The sequence below is a fragment of the Saimiri boliviensis genome, chromosome 4 (assembly GCF_048565385.1).
Source record: "Saimiri boliviensis isolate mSaiBol1 chromosome 4, mSaiBol1.pri, whole genome shotgun sequence".
NCBI lineage: Eukaryota > Metazoa > Chordata > Mammalia > Primates > Cebidae > Saimiri > Saimiri boliviensis.
In genome coordinates, this window is record NC_133452.1 from 122,240,571 (window position 1) to 122,267,588 (window position 27,018).

At 35.3% G+C, this 27,018-nt stretch overlaps 1 protein-coding gene across 1 annotated transcript in view; it reads left to right on the forward strand.

Annotated features, from left to right (window-relative positions):
- LOC141579921 (protein eyes shut homolog) overlaps positions 1-27,018 on the forward strand; it is a 535,064-nt gene that overhangs the window by 217,581 nt on the left and 290,465 nt on the right. Inside the window, exon 6 of the mRNA XM_039467768.2 lies at positions 22,399-22,549. Coding sequence (XP_039323702.2) covers positions 22,399-22,549 — 151 coding nt within the window. The remainder of the gene's footprint in view (positions 1-22,398; positions 22,550-27,018) is intronic.

Consider the following 27,018-nt stretch of genomic DNA (forward strand, 5'->3'; position numbering starts at 1 on the left):
AATGAGTAAACATTCTTTCAAATTAGGTCAATAAATAAATTCCACACTTTGCGGCTTAAAATAATGGAACATATGAACTCCTCCAAGTAACCAAAGTATTTACTCTGAATGCATATGGACAGAACATGTACCCTCAGAATGGGCCTCAGACTCATACATAAAACATCCGGGAGCAACCTGATACAGGCAGAGCATGCTTGATGTTCTCGCCAAGAGTAATTCTGTATTAGGATGGAGAGAATGTAAACCATGATGGTGTTTAGTCTCAAATAAACATGGCCAGTGATGCCATGACTGAGAAGCTACATAGATGCAGTTTGGTTAAAAAGTTTACTATTTTTTGGAGCCTCGCAGAAAACAGAACCGAAAACACAGGGCTGCCACATGACTTGTGGAATTTGTGCTTTCTGTGTCAGAAGCCATAAGGCCTATGTTCTTGTTTGAAATGAATTTACAATTGCATGAAAAACACCTATGTGGCTCTCAGTGTACTTGAAACACCACCAAGCCTACCACCAGATACTAAAGATGCTGCAATCCATTTAGTGTAGTAATTCATTACCAACATCCAGAATCTTCTTCACCAGTGTGGTTCTTCTGGTCACATATTGCCTATTCTTGTGTGTATGTTCATACAACTATTGTGTTTGTTGTGTTTTTGTGCTGGGTTTTTAATTGGAAAATTAAAGAGCGATAGACACACCGATCCTCTCCAAATCCTACTTTATTTCAGAGGTAATTACTTACATGTTTTTGGAAGTTTCTTCTATATTTCAACATACACACTTCTAAATAATAAGTACATTTTGCTTTTTCTGTATTCAGTTCCAAAATTGTCACTGACTTTTTGTTATGAAGAATGAGGAATTACCTATCTTATATCAACCCTGCCTGTTTTGCTTGATTGTCCCCAAAATTAGATCCATTGTTTGAAAAGCACAAACAAAGTATAAACCATTAGAAAGAGCATATACTGGTATTTTTGCACAGCCAAGTATACTATAGTTACCTTTCCTTATAACTTCACCACCCTCTCCAGGAAATAATGTCCTTGTTTATATTTGCATGATTTTATTATGCTTATCTTTTTTAAACTCTTCAGGAGATTTACTTTATGACTCCTAGCAATGAAAGTTCATTTTGCTATTCCATGTTTGGCCAGATGGTTACTGAATGTCTTATTTTCTCTTTCTTTTAGTTTCATTTGTCTGAAATAAAATGCTAGAACACAGTGTAGATTAGCTTTTTGAATCAAAGGTTGCTTAGAAAGTGACAGTCTTGCCACATCGTTATATATATTTATTCCACCCTCAAACTTAATTTTACACTTAAAATTTATACACAAAATGTGAACCATTTCCCGCAGAATTTGGAAGGCATTGCTCCATTGATTTCTAGCATCCTGCGTTGCTATGAAATGTCTAATAACTTTCAGATATTTACTTATTTCTGTATGATATCTTTTAATTTCTCTTCATTTCTCATGAAACTTTGGAGGTTTCTTCTCTATTTTCAGTCTTCTGAAATTTTGCAAAATTGTAGTCTTACTCCATTGTGGCTGCTATAACGAAATACCATGAACTGGGTAGCTTATACATGATGGAAAATGAATTGTACATGATGGAAAATGAATTGTCATAGTTCTGGAGGCTGAGAATTACATGATTAAGGAACCAGCTGATTCAGTCATGGGTAAGGGCAGGATTCCTGGTTCATAAATGCTGCCTTCTCATAGTGTCCTTACATGGTGGAAAAGGTGAGCAGTCTCTCTCAGACTTTTCTTATGAATGTACTAATCTTATTCATGAGGACTCTGCCCCCATGACCTAACCACCTCTCAAATGTGCCACGTGCTAATAACTTGAGGGTTAGAATTTCAACATACAAATTTTGGAAGACATAAATATTTAGACCATAGCATGTGCTTAGTGTTTTCCTTTTATCTTCCACTCTGCTGGATTCCCATAAGCCCTTCGTGGCATCGTGCAGCAGTACTCGTTTCTTAGTCTCTTACATTCTTTCATTGATTTTCTACATTTTTATCTTTTGTCCTAAGCTTTGGGATATTTTCTTTACTTCATGTTTTTCCTGATACTGTTGTTTTTTGACAAGAATAACCTTCTGTTTTCTCTCTCAGGGTATTATTACATTACAGTTTTTTGAAGATTTTGTCTATTCTCTGATGTATCGATCACGGTCCCAGCCAGAGACAAATATATTTACCCTCAAAGAGTTTAAACACAGAGAGGTTAATGGAAATGTCATTTACAGATGTTTGGACATTGGCATGGGAAGCAGCAGGAGACTCATGATGGCTGAGAAGCCATTACCAACTGCAGGCCTAAGAAGGAGGAAGTATGACCATAGCCTAGATCTTGGAGGAGGCACTATCTGACAGAAGTTTGCAGGATGGAGAATCAGAACCACTGCCAAACCAAGGCAGAGTAGAGGGGATAAATATCTAATCACCTTTAAAGGAGAATGGGGAATATATGGCTGCACAAGGTGAAGAAGGGGAATTTATTTGCCCTGAGCATAAGCTTCAACTAGTAGCCATAGTGTTAATCCTGCTCCTTTCAGCCTGTATCCCATGCCTTTTAGTTTTATGGAATAAGCTGACTCTCTTCTACTAGTATCCTCCTCTGCAGGCATGAATCATAAATTCTGCTAAATTAGTTAGCACTTCTTCATCCAAAATTTAGTCTCCTCTTTTAACTTTACCGTCCACTTATATATGCATCCATTTTCTATATCTTTGTGGATTTTTACTTTATACTAAAGAAAAAGAAAGTAGAATCTCACTAAGGAGAGGCGATAGAGGATAACTGCACATGGCTGATTCTTTATCTTTAAACAGAACTAGTAATACAATTTACTTTTGTGATAATATCCAGTTGCAATGTAGTGGCCATGCTCATTTCTACCAGAAGAATACAGTACATGCTTCACAGCTGCAACACCTGAGGTTCTTTGGGAAAAGAGAGAAAAAAAATTTTAAATGAGAGTCTTACTAGACATCAACTTCTACTATTTTTGAAAATCAAATTTGCCATTATTAACCCCCTTCGCAGCTCAAATGCCTTCTCCCTTTTTTCTGTACTTATTCATCTTCCAGTATATCTCTATCAACCCCAATATTCATCTGACATACTTAGGTAGACACCAAAATAGATAATTAAATACTAACAAATACCTTTCAAGATCTCATCAGTCTAAATCTCCTGAGCCCTCATTCTTCATTATTTGTTTGGGGACAATTGTTTTAAAGGCTATTAAAAATTTTTATTTAAAACTTTTTACTTATACTAGTTTGTCAAAGAATGATTATTTTTCATGTGCTCTTAAAAAATTTACTAAAATATTCATGGTTACAAAAGCTAAAACAAATATAAAATATTCTGTGGATATTAGAAAATTATGTATGTTCTGTTTATAGGCAAAAATTTGATATCTATTTTAATTACGTTTTATTGGTCACATTTTTCAAATGTTCTATATTCTTATTTTTTCAGTTTATTTCATAATCTCGTAATGTATTAAATTTCCAGGCTATATTCAGATATCAGTTCATTCCCCCTTAATTTATAACAGCTTTTACTAATACACATTCATCATTTTAGATATATTTATGTATATATACACATATATATGCATGTGTATATAAATATACATAAATACATAAATTATACACATATACATATATGTTGTATATATACCTACAAATATACACATATGAAAACATATATGTATAGATGCATGTGTGTGTGTGTGTGTGTGTGTGTGTGTGTGTGTGTGTGTATTTGCTATGAGGTCTCACTTTGTAACCAAGACTAGAGTGCAGTGGCACAATCATAGCTTACTGCATCCTCAAACTCCTGGGTTCAAGCAATCCTACCAACTCAGCTCCTGAAGTAGCTAGGACTATAAATGCAAGGCACCACACCTGGCTGATTTTGAAATAAAATTTTGTGTATTAGTAGGATCTCACTATGTTGTCCAGGCTGGTATGGAACTCCTGGGCTCAAATGATCATCCTGCCTCAGCCTCCCAATCTCCATGCTGAGATTATAAATGTGACCCACCCTCCTCGGCCTATTTTATATATTTAAACTGCTTTGGGACTTTTATAAATATATAAGCCTAATTATCTCACTTTCTGTTTTGAATTTTGATTGCTGCTGAATGCTAATGCTTGACCTAATTTTTTGGATTCCATTTGTATGATCTAACTTTGCCAACTCACTTCTGAGTCATTGGTTCTCACATGTATCTTTTATTTAATTCTCCAAATTTGAGAGACTTTAACCTAATTTTAATAATTTGTGTTCTGCTTGTTACTGTTTTATGTTTTATGGATTGTCAACATTTTTCTCCTCTTTGGTGTTATATGATGCTGTATTGTAATCATTTTCTCACTAACTTCTTTTTTTTTTTTTTTTTTTGGAGACGGAGTTTCGCTCTTGTTACCCAGGCTGGAGTGCAATGGCGCGATCTCGGCTCACCGCAACCTCCGCCTCCTGGGTTCAGGCAATTCTCCTGCCTCAGCCTCCTGAGTAGCTGGGATTACAGGCACACGCCACCGTGCCCAGCTAATTTTTTGTATTTTTTGTAGAGACGGGGTTTCACCATGTTGACCAGGATGGTCTCGATCTCTTGACCTCGTGATCCACCCGCCTCTGCCTCCCAAAGTGCTGGGATTACAGGCTTGAGCCACCGCGCCCGGCCTCATTTTCTCACTAACTTCTAACATAAACCATTATTTTGTAATTTGTGAATGGTCAAATTAATTTTATATACAGTCATCTTCAATATATTATTAAATAGCTGTCAGACTTAAAAACAGAACTACGGCTTTTTAACATCCCTTTAAGCAAGATTCAGTGTTTCTCTCCTTATTATCCCCACACATACACTTTGTAATTTGTAAAATCATTCATCTTGAATTTCTAAAGACTTAAAACAGTCCACATTTTCTTAAAAACTGATTAAACTTTATGCTGTTAGTTAAAACCAAGATTGAAATAAAAATTACTACCCAACTAAAAATTTTGATTATCCAAAATTCTAATGTTTTTCACTTATCAGAAATGTTACAGATTTTGTCTGAGGAACAAAAATGTCCTTGAACAGAGCATAGAAAGTTTATCATCACAGTAGGTGAGAGTACATAGAGTAAAAACCAATATATACACATCAGGGTGACCATGTAATATTTCAGTCAAGCCAATGTTCTGGCTAGAGTCTATGTGTTTTATTTGTCATGTTACTCTAAAAGACAGAGAATTTTCCGTGGCTTATGAAAATATGAACATGCTTTTCTCACAAATACAGACACACAACAACAACAACCTGGGCTTCTTAGATTTAAATATGAGTGTGAAAGACAGAATGGCATTTAGAACGAGAAAGACGTTTAGTTTTCATTTAAATCCAACTAAGATTGTCTTTCAATGGCAGTGATTATTAGCCATCTTTTCCCCTTAGAGACAATTTCAGTGCTTGCTTCAGTGGAAGTAAAAGGCTCATTGGCCGTGAAGATTCCCAGTAGTGACAAGAGAGCGAAGACACTCATTTTCAATTAGTAAAGGCTTGAAACTAGGTACAATAAAAATCATATTCAGTCTCAGATACTATTTTGAGGATTCACTCTCATTCTAGGGTAGGAAAATATAATAAATCAGATTTTATTTGTAGCCTTGAGTTTCTATCAGCCATCAGAGAATGCTGCAGAACAGAATCTGACTGTTGGAAGCAAAGAGAAAATGTTAGCCAAGACCCCTAAATGTTGTGTTAATTCTCAGACTCATGGGTCCTGCCTGGCTAAATGTCCTGAATCCCTTTTTTTTTCATCTGCACTAACACAGTTCTATTAAATCTTAAGAGTCCATGGATGCCCTAATTTTACAATTACAAATGCCCCAAGAGTAACTCATCTGTGTTTGCCTCTACTAATAAGAATCACTAGTTACTCTTAAAAGATAGTGCTGGATTTTTTAAACCCTAGAGTACATAAAATATAAACTTACCCCTAAATAAATGAATTTGTTTTCCCTCCTTTTGTCTCACATATAAATCCTCATTAAGAGCACTTTCATAGTACATAGCTTTAAAAAAATTCAGATTTATCAAAATGTGCGTAAATATACTTGAGACTCTATAGACCTATCAACATAAATGGATACATCAACAACTTACTATAGTGTGTGTTATCAGCTGCCATGAACAAAAACCATGTATCTCCTGGCTTTACTCAGATTTCATTTTGCTTTGTACTTTCTGAAGCAAGCCAATGCAGACCCAAATAGTAAGAACATTTTTTCAGATTCTAATAATCCACAAATGGAATTGGTGCTTATTTCAACCAAAGCCCCATGACCAGTGGCATTTTCTATTTATGGTCCTGCCTTGGTAAGGATTTCTTTGTATTTTGCTAGATTAAACTTCTAGCTCTTTGCTGGAAAGAAGAAGAAAAAGGGAGAAACTGTGTTGTGCTGTCAAGGATCATGTTTTTCTTTGCAGAAACTCTTTAGCTTAATTAGGTCCCACTTGTCAGTTTTTGTTTGTATTGCAGTTGATTTTGGAGTCTGTCATGCCTGGTGATTTCTCAAAGAACTTAAAACAGAACTACCATTCAAGCCAGCGATCCCATTGCTGGGTATATACCTAAGGGAATATAAATTGTTCTACCATAAAAACACTTGCACTCATATGTTCATCGCAGTACTTTTTACAATAGAAAAGATACGGAATCAACCCAGATGCCCATCAATGGTGGGCTGGATAAAGACAATGTGGTATTATACACTGTGGAATACTATGCAGCCATAAAAGAGAATGAAATCACATCCTTCTTAGTAACACAGATGTGGCCAGAGGCCTTAATCCCAAGCAAATTAATGTAAAAACAGAAAACCGAATATCACATGTTCTCATTTATAAATGGGAGCTAAACACTGAGTTTCCTTGAACACAAAAAGAACAAGAAGCACAGGGCCTCCTTGAAGATTGAGATGGGAAGAGGGTGAAGACTGAAAATCTTCCTATTGATTTCTGTGATTATTACCTGTGTGACAAAATCATTTGTACACCAAACCCCAGCAACATGCAGTTTACCCACATAACAAGCCTGCACGTTTCCCCTGAACATGACGAAAACTACTAATACTTTTGCACCAACCTAATACAAGTTAGAGGGGAAAAAAAAGGGTCATGTCGATGATGGTATAATTTCAGAGTTGACCAATGCTCTGTACCCACAGGAAAAAAAAAAGGGTCATGTCGACGATGGTGTAATTTCAGAGTTGACCAATGCTCTGTACCCACAGACACTACAGAAGTTTGTTTTTTGTATCTCCCCTTACAGGAGAATGAACACATTCTGTATCGTATTTTCTCTCACATAAATACATGCTATGCAGGGCTTTCTGGAAAAGACAAACACAGTTTTAGGAGAATAGCCTCTCTTGGAATTCGCACTATCCCTGTACCCAAGCTTGGGCTCAAGTCTTGGAATCATTACTTTCTCAGATATACCTCTCCTGTAAGCATTCAGATTTTTTAAATTGTGGAAATATATTTACCAGTATATTTAAAAATACTTGGTCACAGAATTGTCCTTCATGTTGCTTTCAGGCATCCTCTTTCCCTCCTCAGGTGATGGATTTTCTATATAAGAGAAACTGAGTTACACAGTATAAATTAATGTTTTTCTTTGTCTTGTGTAGCAGTCACAGTCACATTTATGTTATATACCTAAAGATCTTACAGGCCTTGAACTAAAAAGCATTATGTTTTAAACACATAGTAATGAGAAAACATTTCAGTTAACTCATTATTTATTCTCCATTTGCTCTTCCGTGAAACCGTTCCTTCTCCATAGGATTAGAACAGAGACTGCAGAAAAAAATACTCCAAAGATAATTTATTGTAAAACTCTGTTACGTATTCCATTGTTAAAAGAATAGTGTGTGTGGCCGGTATGGTGGCTCACACCTGTAATCCCAGCACTTTGGGACCTGAGGTGGGTGGATCACGTGAGGTCAGGAGTTCGATACTAGCCTGGCCAACATAGTGAAACCCCATCTTTACTAATAATACAAAAAATTAGCTGGGTGTGGTGGCAGGTACCTGTAATCCCTGGAGGAGGCTGAGACAGGAGAATTGCTTGAAACAGGGAGGCAGAGTTTGCAATGGGCCAAGATGGTGCCATTGCATTCCAGCCTGGGCAACAAGAAAGAAATTCCACCTAAAAAAAAATAATGTGTGCATACATATACATATATGTACATATGTATGTTAATACCATATAGTTGTACTTTAAATTGCATTTATCTGATTCTTAAAATAGCATATAAAACATTCCTTGAAAGCAATTTACATTTGTATAATACTGAATCAGGCTTAAAATCTCTGGTGAAGAATTAGAAGCCCCACTTCTTTCATTAGCATCAAGTATACCAATATATTCCAACGCTTCTGTTTTGCCATAAATGGTGTTGTCTTCCATATTAATTAATGAAGCCTTATTTTTTGTCTTTTTTGAGACTGAGTCCATCTTTGTCTACAGGCTGGAGGGCAGTGGTGTGATCTCAGCTCATTGCAACCTCTGCCTCCTGGGTTCAAGGGATTCTTCTGCCTCAGCCTCCCAAGTAGCTGGGACTACAGGCACACACCACCATGCCCATATATTTTTTGTATTTTTAGTGGAGATGGAGTTTCACCATGTTGGCCAGGCTGGTCTCGATCTCTTGACCTCATGATCTGCCCACCTCAGCCTCCCAAAGTGTTGGAATTACAGGCATGAGCCACGGCACCCAGCCAATGAAGCCTTTTTCTAGAGTCAATTTGAATTTAAAGAATGAACCATAGTTTTAGAGTCTGGCTATATGCCGCCAATGAAATGAAAAGTTAAAGTTTTGTGGTTCAAACCATCAATTTTCATTTCACTCTTATTGTACATCTTCAGGTTATAGGAAAAAATGGTCATAACTATGATTTCTGGATCTAAAGGTGCTGCAATTCAGGACCCCATAAGTGTAGATATCATAGTGACTGTGGATTTAATGCTGTATTAGGTTTGCCTAAATGTCTTCCCAGGGCAGCTTTTGGCTGATACCAAATGACAGATGGCAAAACCCAACTGCTCATGAAACTTTATTGCTGTGTGTGTGTGTGTGTGTGTGTGCACGTCTAATAAAAGTGAATTCAGTGTAAGTTAATACACACACACACACACACACACACAGCCTTTTTATTTCCATGGATCTCCTATTGCTTTCCATAAATAGACCCTTGGGCACGTGGGCACATGGCAGAGATTCATCAGCACTACTTCATACCCATTGTGGTGGCCTTTATCTGTTTTCTCTCCCCTTAGCATGTGTCAGAGAATGTCAAAGAAAGCAACAGGGTTTTAGAGTGAAGGATCAAGAAATCCCAGCTCTGGAGCCATGAATAGTGACTTTGGACAAGTTATTTGCTCTGGTCAAGTCTCTGGATGCTGATTGTCAGCTACAAAATGGAGATTCTAATAATGCATAAACAAGATGGCATAACATAGAGCACTTAATATCTGACTCAGTCCATTAGGCTGCTATAAGAAAAAGTAAACACAGACTAGGTGGCTCATTAACAGGAGAAATTTTTCTTCTTGTTCTGGAGGCTAGGAAGTTCAAGATCAAGGTGCCAATAGATTTGGTGTCTGATGAGGGTCCCTTTCCTTGTTCATATGTAGCATTCTAAATGAATTCTCACTTGGGACAAGGGGCAAAAAAGCTCCCTTGAGCCTCTTTGATAAGAACATTACTTTCATTCATGAGGATTCTACCTTTATGATCTAATTACCTCTCAAAGGTACCACGTCTTAATGTCATTTTGCAGATTCGGATTTCAACATACGAATTTGGAGGGAAATGTAAATGTTTAGACTATAGCAATATCTAATATAGATAAAGAGATTAATAAGTTTTACCCAGAAAATATGGTAGTAATAAGTGTCTGAATTACTTTATTGGAGGTGAATACCTGATTTCCATACAGTTCCAAGAACAGGACATCTGCCATAGTTCAGTGAACATTGTTTTCCTCAGTTTAGTTTCATTTAGACAGTCTGTGCTTTACTTCAATAGTATTCTGGTTGCTGATGGTAATATCACTTTTACTGTAATTTCTACTCCATTGTTTTTCTCATTCTCTTACTCTCTTAGTGTTAACCTTAGTGCATGCAATCTGTATTTGGTAAATATGTATTTTTTCACGATTAATTTAAAATTATTTTACAGAAACAAAAATAATTTTATACATATGAAAATATGATTATGGTGTTACCCATTTCATGATCCAGAGTTGAATAGTAAGTTAAGACGAACTAGAATACTGACATTTTGAAGCTAGAAAGATGCTGCTACACACAGAGTGTAAAATGCAAGAAGGATAAAGCTAGACAGTTTTTTTTTTTTTTTTTTTTTTTTTTTTGAGACAGAGTTTCGCTCTTGTTACCCAGGCTGGAGTGCAATGGCACGATCTCGGCTCACTGCAACCTCCGCCTCCTGGGTTCAGGCAATTCTCCTGCCTCAGCCTCCTGAGTAGCTCGGATTACAGGCACGCGCCACCATTCCCAGCTAATTTTTTGTATTTTTTAGTAGAGACGGGGTTTCACCATGTTGACCAGGATGGTCTCGATCTCTCGACGTCGTGATCCACCCGCCTCGGCCTCCCAAAGTGCTGGGATTACAGGCTTAAGCCACCGCGCCCGGCTATTTTTCAATTAAAAAACCTCTTAAGAAAAGACTGAGTTCTAAAGATTGTCTGCCCTAGAGTGAAAGAAACAGACAGAATTAAATTTTAATAACAGTCTAAACAAATCAAATGATATGGACTAAACTGTGACACACATGCTTCCCCCAATTCATATGTTGAAGTCCTAACCTCCAGTACCTTGGAATTTGATAGTATTTGAATATAGTGGCTTTAAAGAGGTAATTAAGGTTAAATGAGTGAGCCCTAGTCAAATATATGACTCGTGTCTTTATAAGAAAAGGAATAGACATGAGGGATATTTGCACACAGAGAATAGGCCATATGGGACACCTGCAAGCTAAGGAGAAAGGCCTCAGGAGAAATCAAACCTGCCAGTATTCTGATCTTGGACTTCTGGACTTTAGAACTGTGAGAAAATAATTTCCTGTTGTTTAAGTCACGCATTTCATAGTATTTGGTTGTGGAAACCCTAGCAAACAAAAAGCATAACACCAAATCAGAATAAAACAAACTCCCTTTAAGAGGAAAACGATGATAGACTGGACAAGGAAAATGTGGCACATATACACCATGGAATACTATGCAGCCATAAAAAACAATGAGTTCGTGTCCGTTGTAGGGACATGGATGAACCTGGAAACCATCATTTTCAGCAAACTGACACAAGAACAGAAAATCAAACACTGCATGTTCTCACTCATCGGCAGGTGTTGAACAATGAGAACACATGGACATAGGGAGGGGAGCATCACACACTGAGGTCTATGGGGGGAATCTAGGGGAGGGACAGTGGGGGTGCGGAGTTGGGGAGGGATGACATGGGGAGAAATGCCAGATACAGGTGATGGGGAGGAAGGCAGCAAACCACATTGCCACGTAGGTACCTATGCAACAATCCTGCATGTTCCTCACATGATCCCCAAACCTAAAATGCAATAAATATGTATATATGTGTGTGTGTGTGTGTATATATATATATATATATATATATATATATATATGAAGAAAACGAACATCCATTGAGCACCTAACTGTTCTAATTTCTCACGTCTCCTATTTGACAGTGAATAGATGGGTTAATTAAGATATACATTTCTACCAGTAACTTTAGACACATCATTTTATGGATATGAAAACTGAATGTGACACTGGGGCCTGTTGGGGGAGTGACGGGTGAGAACATCAGGAAAAATAGCGAATGCATGCCGGGCTTGATACCGAGGTGATGGGGTTGACAGATGCAGCAAACCACCATGGCACACGTTTACCTATGTAACATCCTGCAGATGTAACCCAGAACTTTAAAATGAGTAAGAGTATGTAAAAAGTTAAGTGGCCTTGCCTTTTTCCCTAATCCCATTTTCCCCACCAGTGTCCCCACACATGGACTTACTTCAACTTAGGCCATCTCACCTTCTGCCCCCAAGAACTTTTGTATATTCTGTTCCCTCTGCCTAGCACACTCTTACCTAGTTCTGCTGGTCCACTGATTCTTATTTATTATTTAGATTCCATCTCAAATCTCACTTCCTTGGGAGTGTGTTTCCTGACATTTCAGATTAAATCAGTCCCCAATCCCATTAAGCATCTTGATGTTTGATGCATGTTATACTCTCCCTTGAGATTTGAATTACAAAAGAAGGGCTTTAAAGCTGTTTTGTTCATCTCGCATCCAGCATGGACTGTCTTGCCTGACACATGGTCGTATTTTAAAATATCTATCTGAGAAATAAAGAGTAAAAGTTTGCTAGAGAATAAATGGTAAAGCTGTGATTTGAAATGGAGCCTTTCTTACTCCAAAGACCAGGCTTTCCCTATTTCCTCTTACAAGTGCACACATGCACACACACAGACACACACACACTCACTCCACATATGTATAACAATTTAGGAAAGGACTACAGAACAAAAATAATTTAGGTGTTTCTGAAATAAAATCCAGGTGAATCAACAGCATATATGGTTTCAAGTCACTATGAGGCCTTATTGTCTCTTTTATCCCTCATGTGTTACAACAAAGTAATCTAAAGCTCCAGCGACATTGTCAAAGTCTAATTGATTTTATGAGTTGTTGTAGAAATGCAACTAGATTGAGCTGAAAATGCCCAACTATAATGTTGAGTTTTGTCAAACTTAATTATATGACTAATCTGACTAGGGATTTATTCCCCAATTTTACACAATTAAATAGCCATTACTCTTCAAAGTGTAATGGGCTAACCACCACCAGCACGGGATATAAGAAATACACTTTCAGTGTAAGCCCTACCCAAACTCCCAACATCTCAGCAATCTCAGCAACCCAATGGGCTGGTTTTTGGATTCATGAACAAAAGGAGGTGAATCCAGCTTCTCAGAGGAAAGTTGCATTGCACAAATCATTTTGAAGGTGCTTTTTGATCCTCCCTTCACTTCTGTAAATCAGCAGTCTTGATTCATCACCTTCACCTCCAGTGTTTTCTTGAACCGTTCTTCCTGATCTGAGTACTTGCGGGTAGTGACAACATGGCCCAATGTTATCTTCAGGATTGCCCACAACTGGAAGAAAAATATCTAACAAATTAAATTTAAAAATTACTTTGTTGGGGTTTTTTTATTCCTTTTAATAAATAAGAAAAATAAAATTTCAAAGACTTTGAATATTCAGAAATTGTCAAATATCATATTTGTAAATATTTTATTTATAAAATTTTGACAAATAATATAAAATATAAATGCTAAATTAACCTGGTTTTTTTGGTGTGTTCCTTTTATAAAATCAATATTTTATCTTAAGGGAATATTACTATATGTGGCTTAATTGCTCATAATGATAGCGATAATTAGATACATTGTTCCTAATGAAATTGTCAATGATCTTAGTATTGAATAATCTAATGTCAATTATTTTAGTATTAAGTATTATAGCTCCTGAAATATAATTTAATTAGAATCACAATGATTAATGCAGAGTATTAACCATATCACTAATAATTAATCTCAATCACAAATGCAAAAATGTATTTTAAAATCTATTCAGTGGAAAGATCTGAATTTCTAGCAGTTGCTTCAGAAGAATCATGACACAATATGGAAATAATTTTGTCCCACATGCAAACACACACACACACACACACACACACACACACACAAAAATGTCTGTTTACATGGTTTTTAAGAGTATGTACCCTGAAAGAAAAAATTCAACCAGAATAATGTTTACTTTAGAATCTGCCAGGGAAAAACTCATTTGCATGGTATTTTTAATATAGAATTCAAAGTTTTTAGCTAATCTTTGTTCTGCTGCCTATCAGTTTTAGAAAATGTAACTAGTGCTCATTGAGGGCTAACAGTTGCTTTGCCAATGAGAAGAACCTTGGGCAGAGGAATGATCTGATCCTAACATAAGAGACCAGAACCAATCTGTAGTCGAAGGAGGTGGCATTTAAGCACTGGCTACATGATGGCTTCCTGCTAATGAAAAGGTCACTACCTTAGAAGCACATTTATTTAGGACAGAAGAGAGTATTTGGTACATTTCTAGGAACACAGTTGTTTCTATCAACTAAAACTCAGATGTTGTTTTCTAAGATCTTAGTCAAATGCCTAAGTTTTATCAAGAAATCAAAGATGGATAAATCATAACTCGGGTAATTGAGAGGTTATTTTTTCACTGGAGAAACAAACATCATACAATCACATAAAAGGAGAAAGCAATATGTAATTGAATGCACAAATGAGTGGCACCTTTTAATGGGGTTAGACATTAAAGAGATCCCTAAGACTGCAGATTAGAAGCTTTTTAGGTAGTAGGTGGGGCTTACATATGGTCTTAATTATAATATGTAAGTTGATAAAATAAAAACCTTGGCAAGTAGGGAAACAGGATTCAGCAAAGGGCCAGAAGAATTCAGACAAGTGGAGATCTTTACGTAACTAAGAGACTGAGAAGTACAGCATAAAATGTCTGTTGTAGAGCTGTCATAGGTATACATAACCAAATAAGAAAAGCCTAAATTGGAGACTTCGGGGCTTGAATTCCAAATGAATTTTTAGACATATGTAGACTTAATTATTTTGGCACTATTCTACCATTCAAAGTTTTAAGCGAGGAAGTTCACTTTAAGTTTTTCAAAGATATGACAGGATATAGTAGAAAGTGGGAACAATTCCATGTCACCTGTGGAAATTACTTGAATAAATATTATGAGAATTGAATAAGTCTCCTTAATAGACATATCCACTATATCTGTTTAACTCCCTCTAAAAATCGATTTGCAGTTGAAGTTTAATAAATATTTTTAAGCTAATGCATGTATTTTATATTCATTTGAATATAAAATATCTGTAGCTATATGGGGTAATTTGATAAGATTAAAATATTGCAGGAAAAATCATATATACCCCATAAATATGTACAAATATCATGTGTCAATTAAAAATTGTATCATCAAAAATCTAAGTTGATGCTTATAATTTTTATTTCTATTTGTGTGAATAGCCAACTTACAGGCCTATATCTTCCTTGAAAGGGTAAATTTGCTTTTATTGCATAATAATTTCTTTATCTTTTTATGACTGATTAAATACATTTTTAATACAAATACGATAATCAACAAAGTAGACACACACGTGTTCAGGTTCTATAGGAACGTTTTATTACTTTCAATTAAGAACAATTTTGTTAAGCTTAAGATTCAAGACAGTAATTTCTGAAGCTTGATCATTGTAATGCTCTGAAACAATCAGATGAGACAGTTGATTTCCAACATGATGGAATTTTGCTATTTTCTGCCTTTTTAAATATTTAACTACAGAATTTGCCTATTTCATTGATACCCTCTGTCTCTGCTAACACCTGTGCAAGTTTAGAACTTGCTGTGTAATGATACAGTAGCCATGTGAATAATATCACAGTAGGTCCCACTCATCTCTCTGGTGTGCAGCAGCTACTTGACCTTTCCTGGCTTCTACTCTGAATACTTAATGGACAGAATTTATGGCTCACTAAACTTTTCTCCCATGTTGTACTTAGAGAAGAGTAGTTAATGATTACTGTTATTTAAGTCCAAATGACAAACAGGAACAATCACTGCAAGTTTGGAAGAACAATTAAAGGTAGTTCAAACATCAGTGGTCCTCAAGAGAGTTTTACATATAATTACACAAAAAGGAAAAACTATTCTACTCGTTTGACCTTTAAAGCACCCTCTGTGCTGATTTTAGAAAAAGCCTTTAAAAAGCCTCGATGGAAAAATTTTACAGTGCATGGTGAGCTAAGCAAACTGTTCATCAGCAAATGCTAAACAATAATGTTGTAAGACTGTTTTTCTATGTTCAGTCAATTCAAGTCAGATTCAATCGAGCACAATCAGCACAGGATTGCCTCTGTTCTGATAAGCCTACAGGGAAAGATATGACTGCTGTTAAAACTTGTGTCTCTTGAATAAAATAACAACCTGATAGATGAAATATTAGAATTGCATCTATGGCAAAGAAAACCTGATGGTCTACGCAGTTATAATGGAGGCGTGCTTACCTTTCATCTTCCTTCAACATAGCTGCCAGCTCTCTAAATATATGTATGAGAAAAGATGATGTACCATCCTTGTATTCATTTACAATGGGTGATTTATTTCAGATATGATAATATCTTTGAAGACAAGGATAACCATGCAGAATTTTAAGTATGAAAGAAAAATTCCCATATTTATCTAAAGGTGAAAACCGGCACAATTATTATATAGATAATAGTATTCCTGGTGGTAAAGCTGACTAGCCTCTGTGACAATGAATAGAAATTCTACTAAAATAATAAAACCCCTAAGTTTCAAGGAAAAACTTCAAATGTAATATGTCTATAAATAATTTCTCCTATGATATATTAACTTTCCCCAAGACCCTTTTTTCTTCTATTTATTTATTCATTTCAAAAATCATAGCAATTCTCTAGCTTAGAGTTGATAGTCAAAGGCTAATCACCTGATTCATTGCTGTTCAGGCAGAAAATCTTAAGGAACTGAATTCCATGCAGCTAATACTAATTAAGAGAGACATAAATTGAGATTTTAACAGAAAGTATTAACGGGACCGGGTCCAATTAAAAAGTTAAATTATACTCCATCAGCATTAATACAGCTTCAAATAAGAAAATGTAAAAGATATTTTTGTTCAGTGAGTCAAAAAATCAATCATCTTGATACCCTAAGTACTGTAGGTAACACAGTCTCAGTCAGGGTCTTACCAGTGAAACAGAACTAACAGAAAATTTATAGTAAGAGATTTATCTCAAGGAATTGGCTTATGCAGTTGTAGATTTTAGATGAACAGGTATAAAATTTGCAGAGTAGGCCAGCAGTTTGATGATAAATCATTAAAATTATGTATAATTTGATTCAGTAATTCACTTCTAGTGAATAAATTCTCCTTATGAGAAAATAACTAAACAAGGGTGAGATGACTTCCCAAGTATTAATCATTAAATAATTGTGGTGTGCTTCTGTAATTTCAAACGGTAAACAAAATATCCAATCATGAGATCCACTTAAATGGTGATATAGTCATATAAGAGAAAATTATGAAAACCAGAAAATAAATGCACATACATAGTTATTGAGCTATAGTTTAAGTCAATTGATGTAGTAGTTGATATGATTATAAAAGCTAAGTGTGGATGTTGGGTAAGCTTGTTTATTTTTAAAATATTTTATAATGAGCTTATATTGCTTGTTTAGCCAGGAAAGAAAACATAGAGTACATATGTATTGTTTTATGTTAGTCTTTCAGTTGTCATAACCAAAGATCAAATAAATGTGTTTGATATCTTAATGGGTTTCATTTCTGAGAAATGAGTTCATTAGCAAAGTGTGAATGAATAATTATTATGACTATTTTAATATTATAAAACAGTACAAACTCTTTTTCCAAACATTAAATTTTAGAGAATTATTAAAGCAATTGTGCTTTTTTATTTTTATCATTTAATGAATAGCTTCCTGGAAGCTATATTCTCCCTCAGATATTTTTAACAGTTTAATTGTAAGAAGTAATTAACCCAGAAAGCTTCTAGTTTGCTTCTAAATACAGAATTCAAGAATATCTAGTGGTTTCTAAAAATGTTGAACACATTTTTCTTCCATATTTTTAACATAGGGAATATCATTGATATTTTTTAAAAATTGTGAAAGCTTTCTTTATCAAAGCCACAGGTTGGCTGTATGACCATACCTGGTCTTAGGTCTGTGAGGTTCACATCATGATATATATAGGATGCAAAGAATATCTGTAAACATTTTCTTAAGAAGAAAAATGTACATACATGATAAACATGATTTCACTGTTTTTTTACATTCTACATTTATTATAAACCTGTATAAATGTGTTTGTGTGTGTATATTTGTGGTGCATGTGTGTGTGTAAATCCTGACGATATTCACATACCAAGAACACATCACCCAACAGCAGACTTTCCAGTGTTATGTAAATGTTATTAAAATTGACCATATGCTGGGCTGTGCAGCCTCAGTCAACGTATTTCAAACAATTAAAAGCAAATATTTTCTTACTGAAAGAGAATCATTCACAGGTCTGACCTATTTAATCCATTTTAATCCATCTCTTTCCATCTTTTCTAACATACGTTCAAGTTTAAAACTTGCTGTATAGGCCAGGCACAGTGGTTCATGCCTATATTCCCAGCACTGTGGGAGGTTGAGACTGGTGGATCATAAAGTCAAGAGATCAAGACCATCCTGGCCAACATGGTGAAACCTTGTCTTTACTAAAAATAAAATAATTAGCTGGGTGTGGTGGCACACCACTGTAGTAGCAGCCACTTGGGAGGCTGAGGCAGGTGAATCCCTTGAACTCAGGAGGCAGAGGTTGCAGTCAGCTGAGATCACACCACTGCACTCCAGCCTGGTGACAGAGCCAGACCCTGTGCACCTCTTTCATCCCCCACACACACAAACACAAAAAAAAACTTGCTGTGTAATAATGTAGTAACCATGCAAATAATATCAGTTGTAGGTCAGCCACATCTCTATGGTGTTCAGCAATTACTTGGCCTTTTCTGGCATCTACCTTGAATATCTATTATTAAATACCTATAAAATTATTAAAAATTAAAGGATAATATTTTCTGAACAATCTCGATTTGAGCTAAAATCAGAATATTTAAAAAATGACAAGAAAATAACTGTATATTGGTAAATTTGACAATGCAATTCTAAATAGCATTGAGGCAAAAGAAAAAATCACACAGGAAATTAGAAAAAAATTTGAACACATAATAATGAAAAATAGAACTTGTTGAATACAGTTAAATTTGTGTTTAGAAGAAAATTTTCTACCCTGAAAGCATATGTTAGAATAGAAACCTTAGAAACAAAAGATTAAATTAAGCATGGAGAAAGTTAAAGGAAGGAAATCACAAAGATAAAAGCAGATAATAAAGTAAAAACAGAGAATAGAGACTATCAACAGTACCAAAAGTGTGTTCTTTGAATTTTTATGCTTCCTACCAACATTGATTTACAAAAAAAAAAAAAAATTAGGACACAATTATCATACCAAAAAAAGGCAGACATCAGAATTCCAAAACCAATACCAATCTTAAAAAAGGAAATTATGTAACACTTTTTGCCAATAACTTTGAAATTTTAGATTAAATTAAAAAATTCTAGACAAAAATATAATGTGACAAAATAGACATGTTAATTCATAGATAATTTATATCAACTGAATATATATAATTTATATTGATCATCTCCCCAAAGTAAAACAAAGAAAATTTCAGGCTCAGTAGGCTATACCAGTGAATTCGACCATACATAAAAGGTAGATATAAAATCAGTGTAACACCAACTTCCTGAAAAAATGTGAGGACAGCATAACCTTGATACTAAAATTGTACCAGAGCAGTACAAAAATTGAAATTGAAAGGCCTATACTTTATTAACATGTATGTAAAAATTCCTTAATATATGGAAAAGTAAATCCAATGTTATATAAGAAAGGCATACGTATATCATAACCAAGTTAAACTGACTCTAGGCATATATCTAACTTTTGAAAAACAGCAAACATAATTCATCCCAAGTAAGAGAAAAAGAAAAGAAAAGTATATTTAATTATCTCAAAAAACTGAGCAAAGTAGGACAATTTACTGTACAAAATATCTAGACTTACAAAACATTAGCATTAGGCAGTATCAGTATCGGGCAGTGTATTATTTGATACAAAAGTAGAAATACGAACCAATAAAAGAGAACTCAGGAACACACACACACACACACACACACACACACACACACACACACACATATGTTGCAGCCAAAACAATGTAAAGGGGGATAGATGAAGTAGGAGGACTTACTCTACTGGGTACTAAATACTGTATTTTTAGAGTAAGTCTTAAGACAGTGATATATTGGTACAGAGACAGAAAAATTGACCAGTAGAACAGAAAAAAGAGTCAACAAATAGACCTACATATATATGGGTGTGATTTATGACAGCAATATTAAAGAACAGTGGAGAATGGATAGTTTTCTTCCACTCATGTTAGCGAGTCAATTGGATTTCCATAAAGAAAAAATAAAAACTGATACATACTTGGGACTATATAAAAACCAATCTCAGATGGATGGTAGATCTAAATGTCAATTGTAAAATACATTTTCAAAAATGGAGTAGATCAGGAACAACAACAAAATAGTAATTGTTAAGTAAAAGATTGATTAGTTGGCATAAATTAAGATAAAAGAACTTCTGTTTATTTAAAAAAAAACACCAAGAAAAAGTAAAACTGTAAGACATAAAAAGGAAAAATAAAATCCTTGCAAAATATCCTGAACATAGAGCTCTAAATTTTGGGGGGGTAAATGCTCAACAGAAATGCACATTTCTGCACACTAAACAATACATACAAGCACATCTATAGCAGCACTATTCATAGCTCAAAAATTTTAAACATTCACAGTATACCAACATTAGAATAAATTATAAAATATCTGTTTAGATACATTGAAAATGAATAAGCTAATAAATTCAAATATATTATATATATTATATATATATACATATATATATATATATAAAACAATGTTGAATGAAGACAGAAGAGTTGTAAGAGAGAGAGAATGTGTGCTGTGTGCATGCATGTGCATTGGGGAGGAGTGGTCTAGATAGTATTTTGTGCCATTTGGACTAGGTAGTGGGTACTCTAGTATGTTCACAATATAATATTTCATAGAGCTTTATTCTTTACCCTCCTTATTATGTATGCCATAATTCAATATAAATATTTGAAAACCAGAATGTCACATATTCTTGGAACAGAATGACATTGATGGTTGCTGTGTAGATGCCTTTTATAGTATAGTATGTGTAGTATTACTTTGAAAAGGATTATCATAAAGATTACTTGCTTGGTAAGTAGATAAATTGAACAGAAAGTGGATTTACCACCTTTTTCTATAAGGGTTAAATAGTAAATATTTTTGCCCTTTTGGGACTTAAGTCTTGTTTCAGTTATTCAATTCTGTTATTAAAAAACCCATAGACTATAGGTAAAGAAACATGTAACTGTGTTCCAACTAAATTTTATTTACTAAGAGATGGCAGGCAATATTTGCCCTAGGGTGCAGTTTGTCAGTCTCTGGATTAAACGATTAGTTAAACTATGGCTAGAGTAAGTGTCACATGCATTTCTACATGTTAAAGTGTTAATAAAGTATTTTGTCTGTTTCATCTTTTTAAAGAATGGGCATACGGAAATTATTACTCGGAGCTGCTTCATAAAGTTATATTTGATTTGTTCTTTTTTTTTTTTTTGAGACAGAATCTCGCTCTGCCACCAGGCCCCAGGCTGGAGTGCAGTGGCGCCATCTCGGCTCACTGCAATCTCTGCCTCCTGGGTTTAAGCAATTCTCCCGCCTCAGCCTCCTAAGTAGCTGGAAGTACAGGTGCGCGCCACCATGCCCAGCTAAGTTTTTGTATTTTTCAGTAGAGACGGGGTTTCACCATGTTGGCCTGGGTGGTCTCAATTTCTTGACCTCATTATCTGCCCGCCTCGGCTTCCCAAAGTTCTGGGATTACAGGCGTAAGCAACCACACCCTGCCAATTTGTTCATTTTTGAATTTTTCTGCACTTATTCATATAATTTATATTTCTACCACTAACTACTATCTGCAGTACATCATAGAGTGATACAGTGTACAATATATCCTCAGGTTTTTTGGGAAAAAGTTATAGTTTTCTGCCTAAGTATATATTGTATCCTGCATGACTACATTTAAATTTGATTATTTTAAATATTTTCACTCACACAGAAAATTTAACAATGTAAAAAGCTGAAATGGAATATTGTAATTGGTCATTGTTTCAGTTACAATTGAGAAAGATCTGTTTATTGTCCAAATTTATTTATTTCATTAGTTGATTGCTGTAATTTGTTGTGTTGTCAGACTTTGTATTTATGTACTTAAAGCATTAAGGATTTCTAACTTAGAATAGATTGATCTACTTCTGGCTTTGTTTTATTGTAAGATAATCTATTTACTTAAATTTTACTTTTGATAATAGCTCAATTAATTGGTCAGACAAATGTTTATGAAACTCATACCAAAACCATAAATTTCTTTCTTAAATGATTACAGGCAAGAGTTGGATCCATGTAAAGCTGAACTGACTATTCTGGGGAGAAATACACAAACAAGCAAATCTATCAATCATGTGCTTGGAAAACCCCTGCCAAAATCAGGATCTGTCTTTATTGGTGGATTTCCAGATCTTCGTGGGAAAATCCAGGTATTTCTATTGATGTTTTAAAATATTAATTATGTCATCATATTGAAAAATGGATATTTAAGTCTTTAATCCATCTGGAGTTAATTTTGGTGTAAGGTGTCAGGAAGGGGTCCTGTTTCTGCTTTCTGCACATGGCTAGCCAGTTTTCCCAACACCATTTATTAAACAGGGAATCCTTTCCCCATTGCTTGTTTTTGTCAGGTTTGTTGAAGATCAGATGGCTGTGGGTATGTTGTATTTCCTCTGAGGCCTCTGTTCTGTTCCATTGGTCTATATCTCTGTTTTGGTACCAGTACCATGCTCTTTTGATTACTGTAGCCTTGTAGTATAGTTTGAAGTCCGGTAGTGTGATGCCTCCTGCTTTGTTCTTTTTGCTTAGAATTGACTTGGCTATGCGGGCTCTCTTTTGGTTCCATATGAAGTTTAAGGTGTTTTTTTCCAGTTCTGTAAAGAAGGTCATTGGTAGCTTGATGGGAATAGCATTGAATCTGTAGATTACTTTTGGCAGTATGGCCATTTTCACGATGCTGATTCTTCCTAACCATGAACATGGAATGTTTCTCCATCTGTTTGTGTCCTCCCTTATTTCGTTGAGCAGTGGCTTGTAGTTCACCTTGAAGAGGTCCTTTACGTTCCTTGTTAGTTGTATTCCTAGGTATTTTATTCTCTTTGTAGCAATTGTGAATGGCAGTTCATTCTTGATTTGGCTCTCTTTAAGTCTATTACTGGTGTATAGGAATATTTGTGATTTTTGCACGTTGATTTTGTATCCTGAGACTTGCGTGAATCGGCATCCAACAGAATGGGAAAAAATTTTTGCAGTCTACCCATCTGACAAGGGGCTGATATCCAGAATTTACAAAGAACTAAAACAGAAAAAAAAAAAAACAAGAAAAAAACAAACAAGCCCATTCAAAAATGGGCGAAGGATATGAACAGATACTTTACAAAAGAAGACATACAGGAGGCCAACAAACATATGAAAAAATGCTCATCATCACTGGTCATTAGAGAAAAGCAAATCAAAACCACATTGAGATACCATCTCACACCAGATACAATGGCGATCATTAAAAAGTCTGGAAACAACAGATGCTGGAGAGGATGTGGAGAAATAGGAACACTTTTACACTGTTGGTGGGAATGTAAATTAATTCAACCATTGTGGAAGACAGTGTGGCAATTCCTCAATGACCTAAAAATAGAAATCCCATTTGACCCAGCAATCCCATTACTGGGTATATATCCACAGGATTATAAATCATTCTACTATAAGGACACATGCACACGAATGTTCATTACAGCACTGTTTACAATAGCAAAGACCTGGAACCAACCCAAATACCCAACGATGATAGACTGGATAGGGAAAATGTGGTACATATACAACATGGAATATTACGCAGCCATCAAAAACGATGAGTTTGTATCCTTTGTAGGGACATGGATGAACCTGGAAACCATCATTCTCAGCAAACTGACACAAGAGCAGAAAATCAAACACCGCATGTTCTCACTCATAGGTGGGTGTTGAACAATGAGAACACATGGACACAGGTTGAGGAGCACTACACACTGGGGTCCGTTGGGGGGAAATGGGGAAGGGAAGGGGTGGTGGGGAGGAGGGATGAGATAGCGTGGGGAGAAATGACAGATACAGGTGAGAGGACAGAAGGCAGAAAACCACACTGCCATGTGTGTACCTATGCAACAATCTTTCGTGTTCTTCACATGTACCCCAAAACCTAAAATGCAATTTAAAAAAAAAAAATGGAAAAAAATTTAGAAAAGTTTTCTGGGTAGTGGGGCCATCTGCATTGTTTCAAAAAAGTTTTTGAGTGATTCTACTAACGTCTGATACATACTTTATGTATCATACCAAAGTCTAATGTAAGTTGACTGTTCTCGTTAAAAAATTGCTCCAGTGTCAGTCCATTTTCCCATCTTATGGCTATAGTATGTGTATTACATTTCTTAATACATAGCACGTGAGCTCTTGTACACCACTAAACTGGTGATTTTCACTGGCTATTTGAATGGGTTGTCTTAATAACACACCACAAATATAGTTTGAGAAATGAAATTGGAAGACCATCCAAAGTCTCTGTTTCATATGAGCTTACTAAAATGTGAGAACGTTTATTATTACAGTGTTTTGCACACATGCCAGCCCACTCTAAATTTCCATTTAGATAATTAGCTTCTTGTTTTCATTATTAAGCTATATTTTAGGAAAATAGCTTGAAAACTGACTTAAATGCTACTATTTGGTTCCATTTTACGTTATTGCAGCAAATTGCTTTAGAAATTTAAGGTTGTTTGTTAAGTATAGCAGTAGCTTATTACATTTATTAAACTTTTTCTTTATTATATTTACCATTGTGTTTTACCTATTTGAACGTACTATTTTTACATTATTGGAAATATAAAATGCTATTGTTTGAAAGTCCCACAAATAATGCAAATTGATCCACATACATCTACTTACTACAAATTTCATGACTCCATAGTATACAAGATAAAACAATACATAAAAACAAAATTCATAAGCATATTTGATATGACAAGTATGCCTTTAATGAAATAAGAAAATTCTCTATCTGTAAGGATACAGAGATTCAGATTCTGATTTACTGCATTAGCAATATGGTTGTTGATCTTTAAACAGTTGTTTGTAACTTTTTCTATAAAATTAATTTGTTTCATTGAGTTTTTCATAGCTGAAACCATCCTTAAGCTCCATAATAATACAAAATATGTTTTGTTTACTTTTTTATACACCAAAGCAAGGACAGTTCCTGTCACATAGTTGGAGCTCAATGAACAGCTTTTAAATAGAGGTCTCAGTTAAAGCATGGATGAAACATAAATATAACCTTTAATAATTTACATTTATCCTATTTTATAAATATTTTTTCCAAATAAAAGAAAAATTTTAATATAGAACTCAATTTAATTGAATATACATTAATTGAATGTAACTTCTTAAGACTGAATTAGCTACACTTGAATATAAATATGGCTGAGCATTTACTTTGTTATAAATGAAAACAATATGCCCAAGCAATATAGAAAAAATAGAAAAAGATATCTTTTGACTTCCCTGAGGAAATACAGGAGTTTGTAATTAGCAATTTGAAGAAAGATCTAGTGTCTGCCTCATAAATAATATGTAGGCTGTCATTGGAGGCAGAGGCAGGATTGCATACACACAGGCTTAGGTAATGGAAGGGCCTGGGGAGGGGGAGGTTGAAGTAGACATGATTTATTATTATGGAGACATGGAATTTTTTATAAAGTGAACATGAAGAAGACTTGATTTTGGATAGGTGAGTGGGAGCCAGAGAATAATGAATCCTATGTAAAATGCAAAATGGTATGTATTTACATACAGGAGTCATATACATATATACTATACATTATATACTTCTTAAATGGGGGAGCCATTTAAGAAGTTTGAGTAGGAATTGCCATTTTGCTGTGTTCACTCTGATAGCAACTGAAGTGTACACCGGAGGAGTTAGGACTACAGGGTAAGAAATGGCAAAGTCAGGTTTATTCAGAATAATTAACAACGAAAAAAAGGTATTGCAGCAATAAGGGTGAGAGAATAACTATGAATGCTATTGAACTTAAAAATAATTATTGGTAAGGCTGGTTGCAGTGGCTCACACCTGTAATCCCAGCACTTTGGGAGGCTGAGGTGGGAGGATTATGAGGTCAGTATATCGAGACCATCCTGGCCATGGTGAAACCCCATTTCTACTAAAATACAAAAATTAGCCAGATGTGGTGGTGCGCACCTGTAATCCCAGCTACTCAGAAGACTGAGGTAGGAGAGTCGCTTGCAATGGGGATTCAGAGATTGCAATGAGCCAAGACAGTGCCACTGCACTCCAGCCTGGTGAAAGCAAGACTCCATCTCAAATCAAACACCGCATGTTCTCACTCATAGGTGGGTGTTGAACAGTGAGAACACATGGACACAGGGAGGGGAGCACTACACACTGGGGTCCATTGGGGGGAAATGCGGGAGGGACGGGGGGTGGGGAGGTGGGAAGAGATAACGTGGGGAGAAATGACAGATACAGGTGAGGGGAAGGAAGGCAGCAAACCACACTGCCATGTGTGTACCTATGCAACAGTCTTGCATGTTCTTCACATGTACCCCAAAACCTAAAATGCAATTTAAAAAAAAAAGACTCCATCTCAAAAAATAATAATAATTGGTTAAAAAAAAAAAAAGAAATGTAGAAAATTTGGAATTTTAATGACCAGGTTAACTTATGTAAACATAGAATTTATAGAGCCATTCTTAAAATAGGGAATGAATATGGGGAAATGGCACTTTTATCATTGCATTTGAGTTGCTGATATGATGTGACTGTCTCCCTTTGCAAATATCACCTTGAGTTGTAATAATCTCCATGTGTCAAGGATGGAGCCAGGTGGAGATAATTGAATCGTGA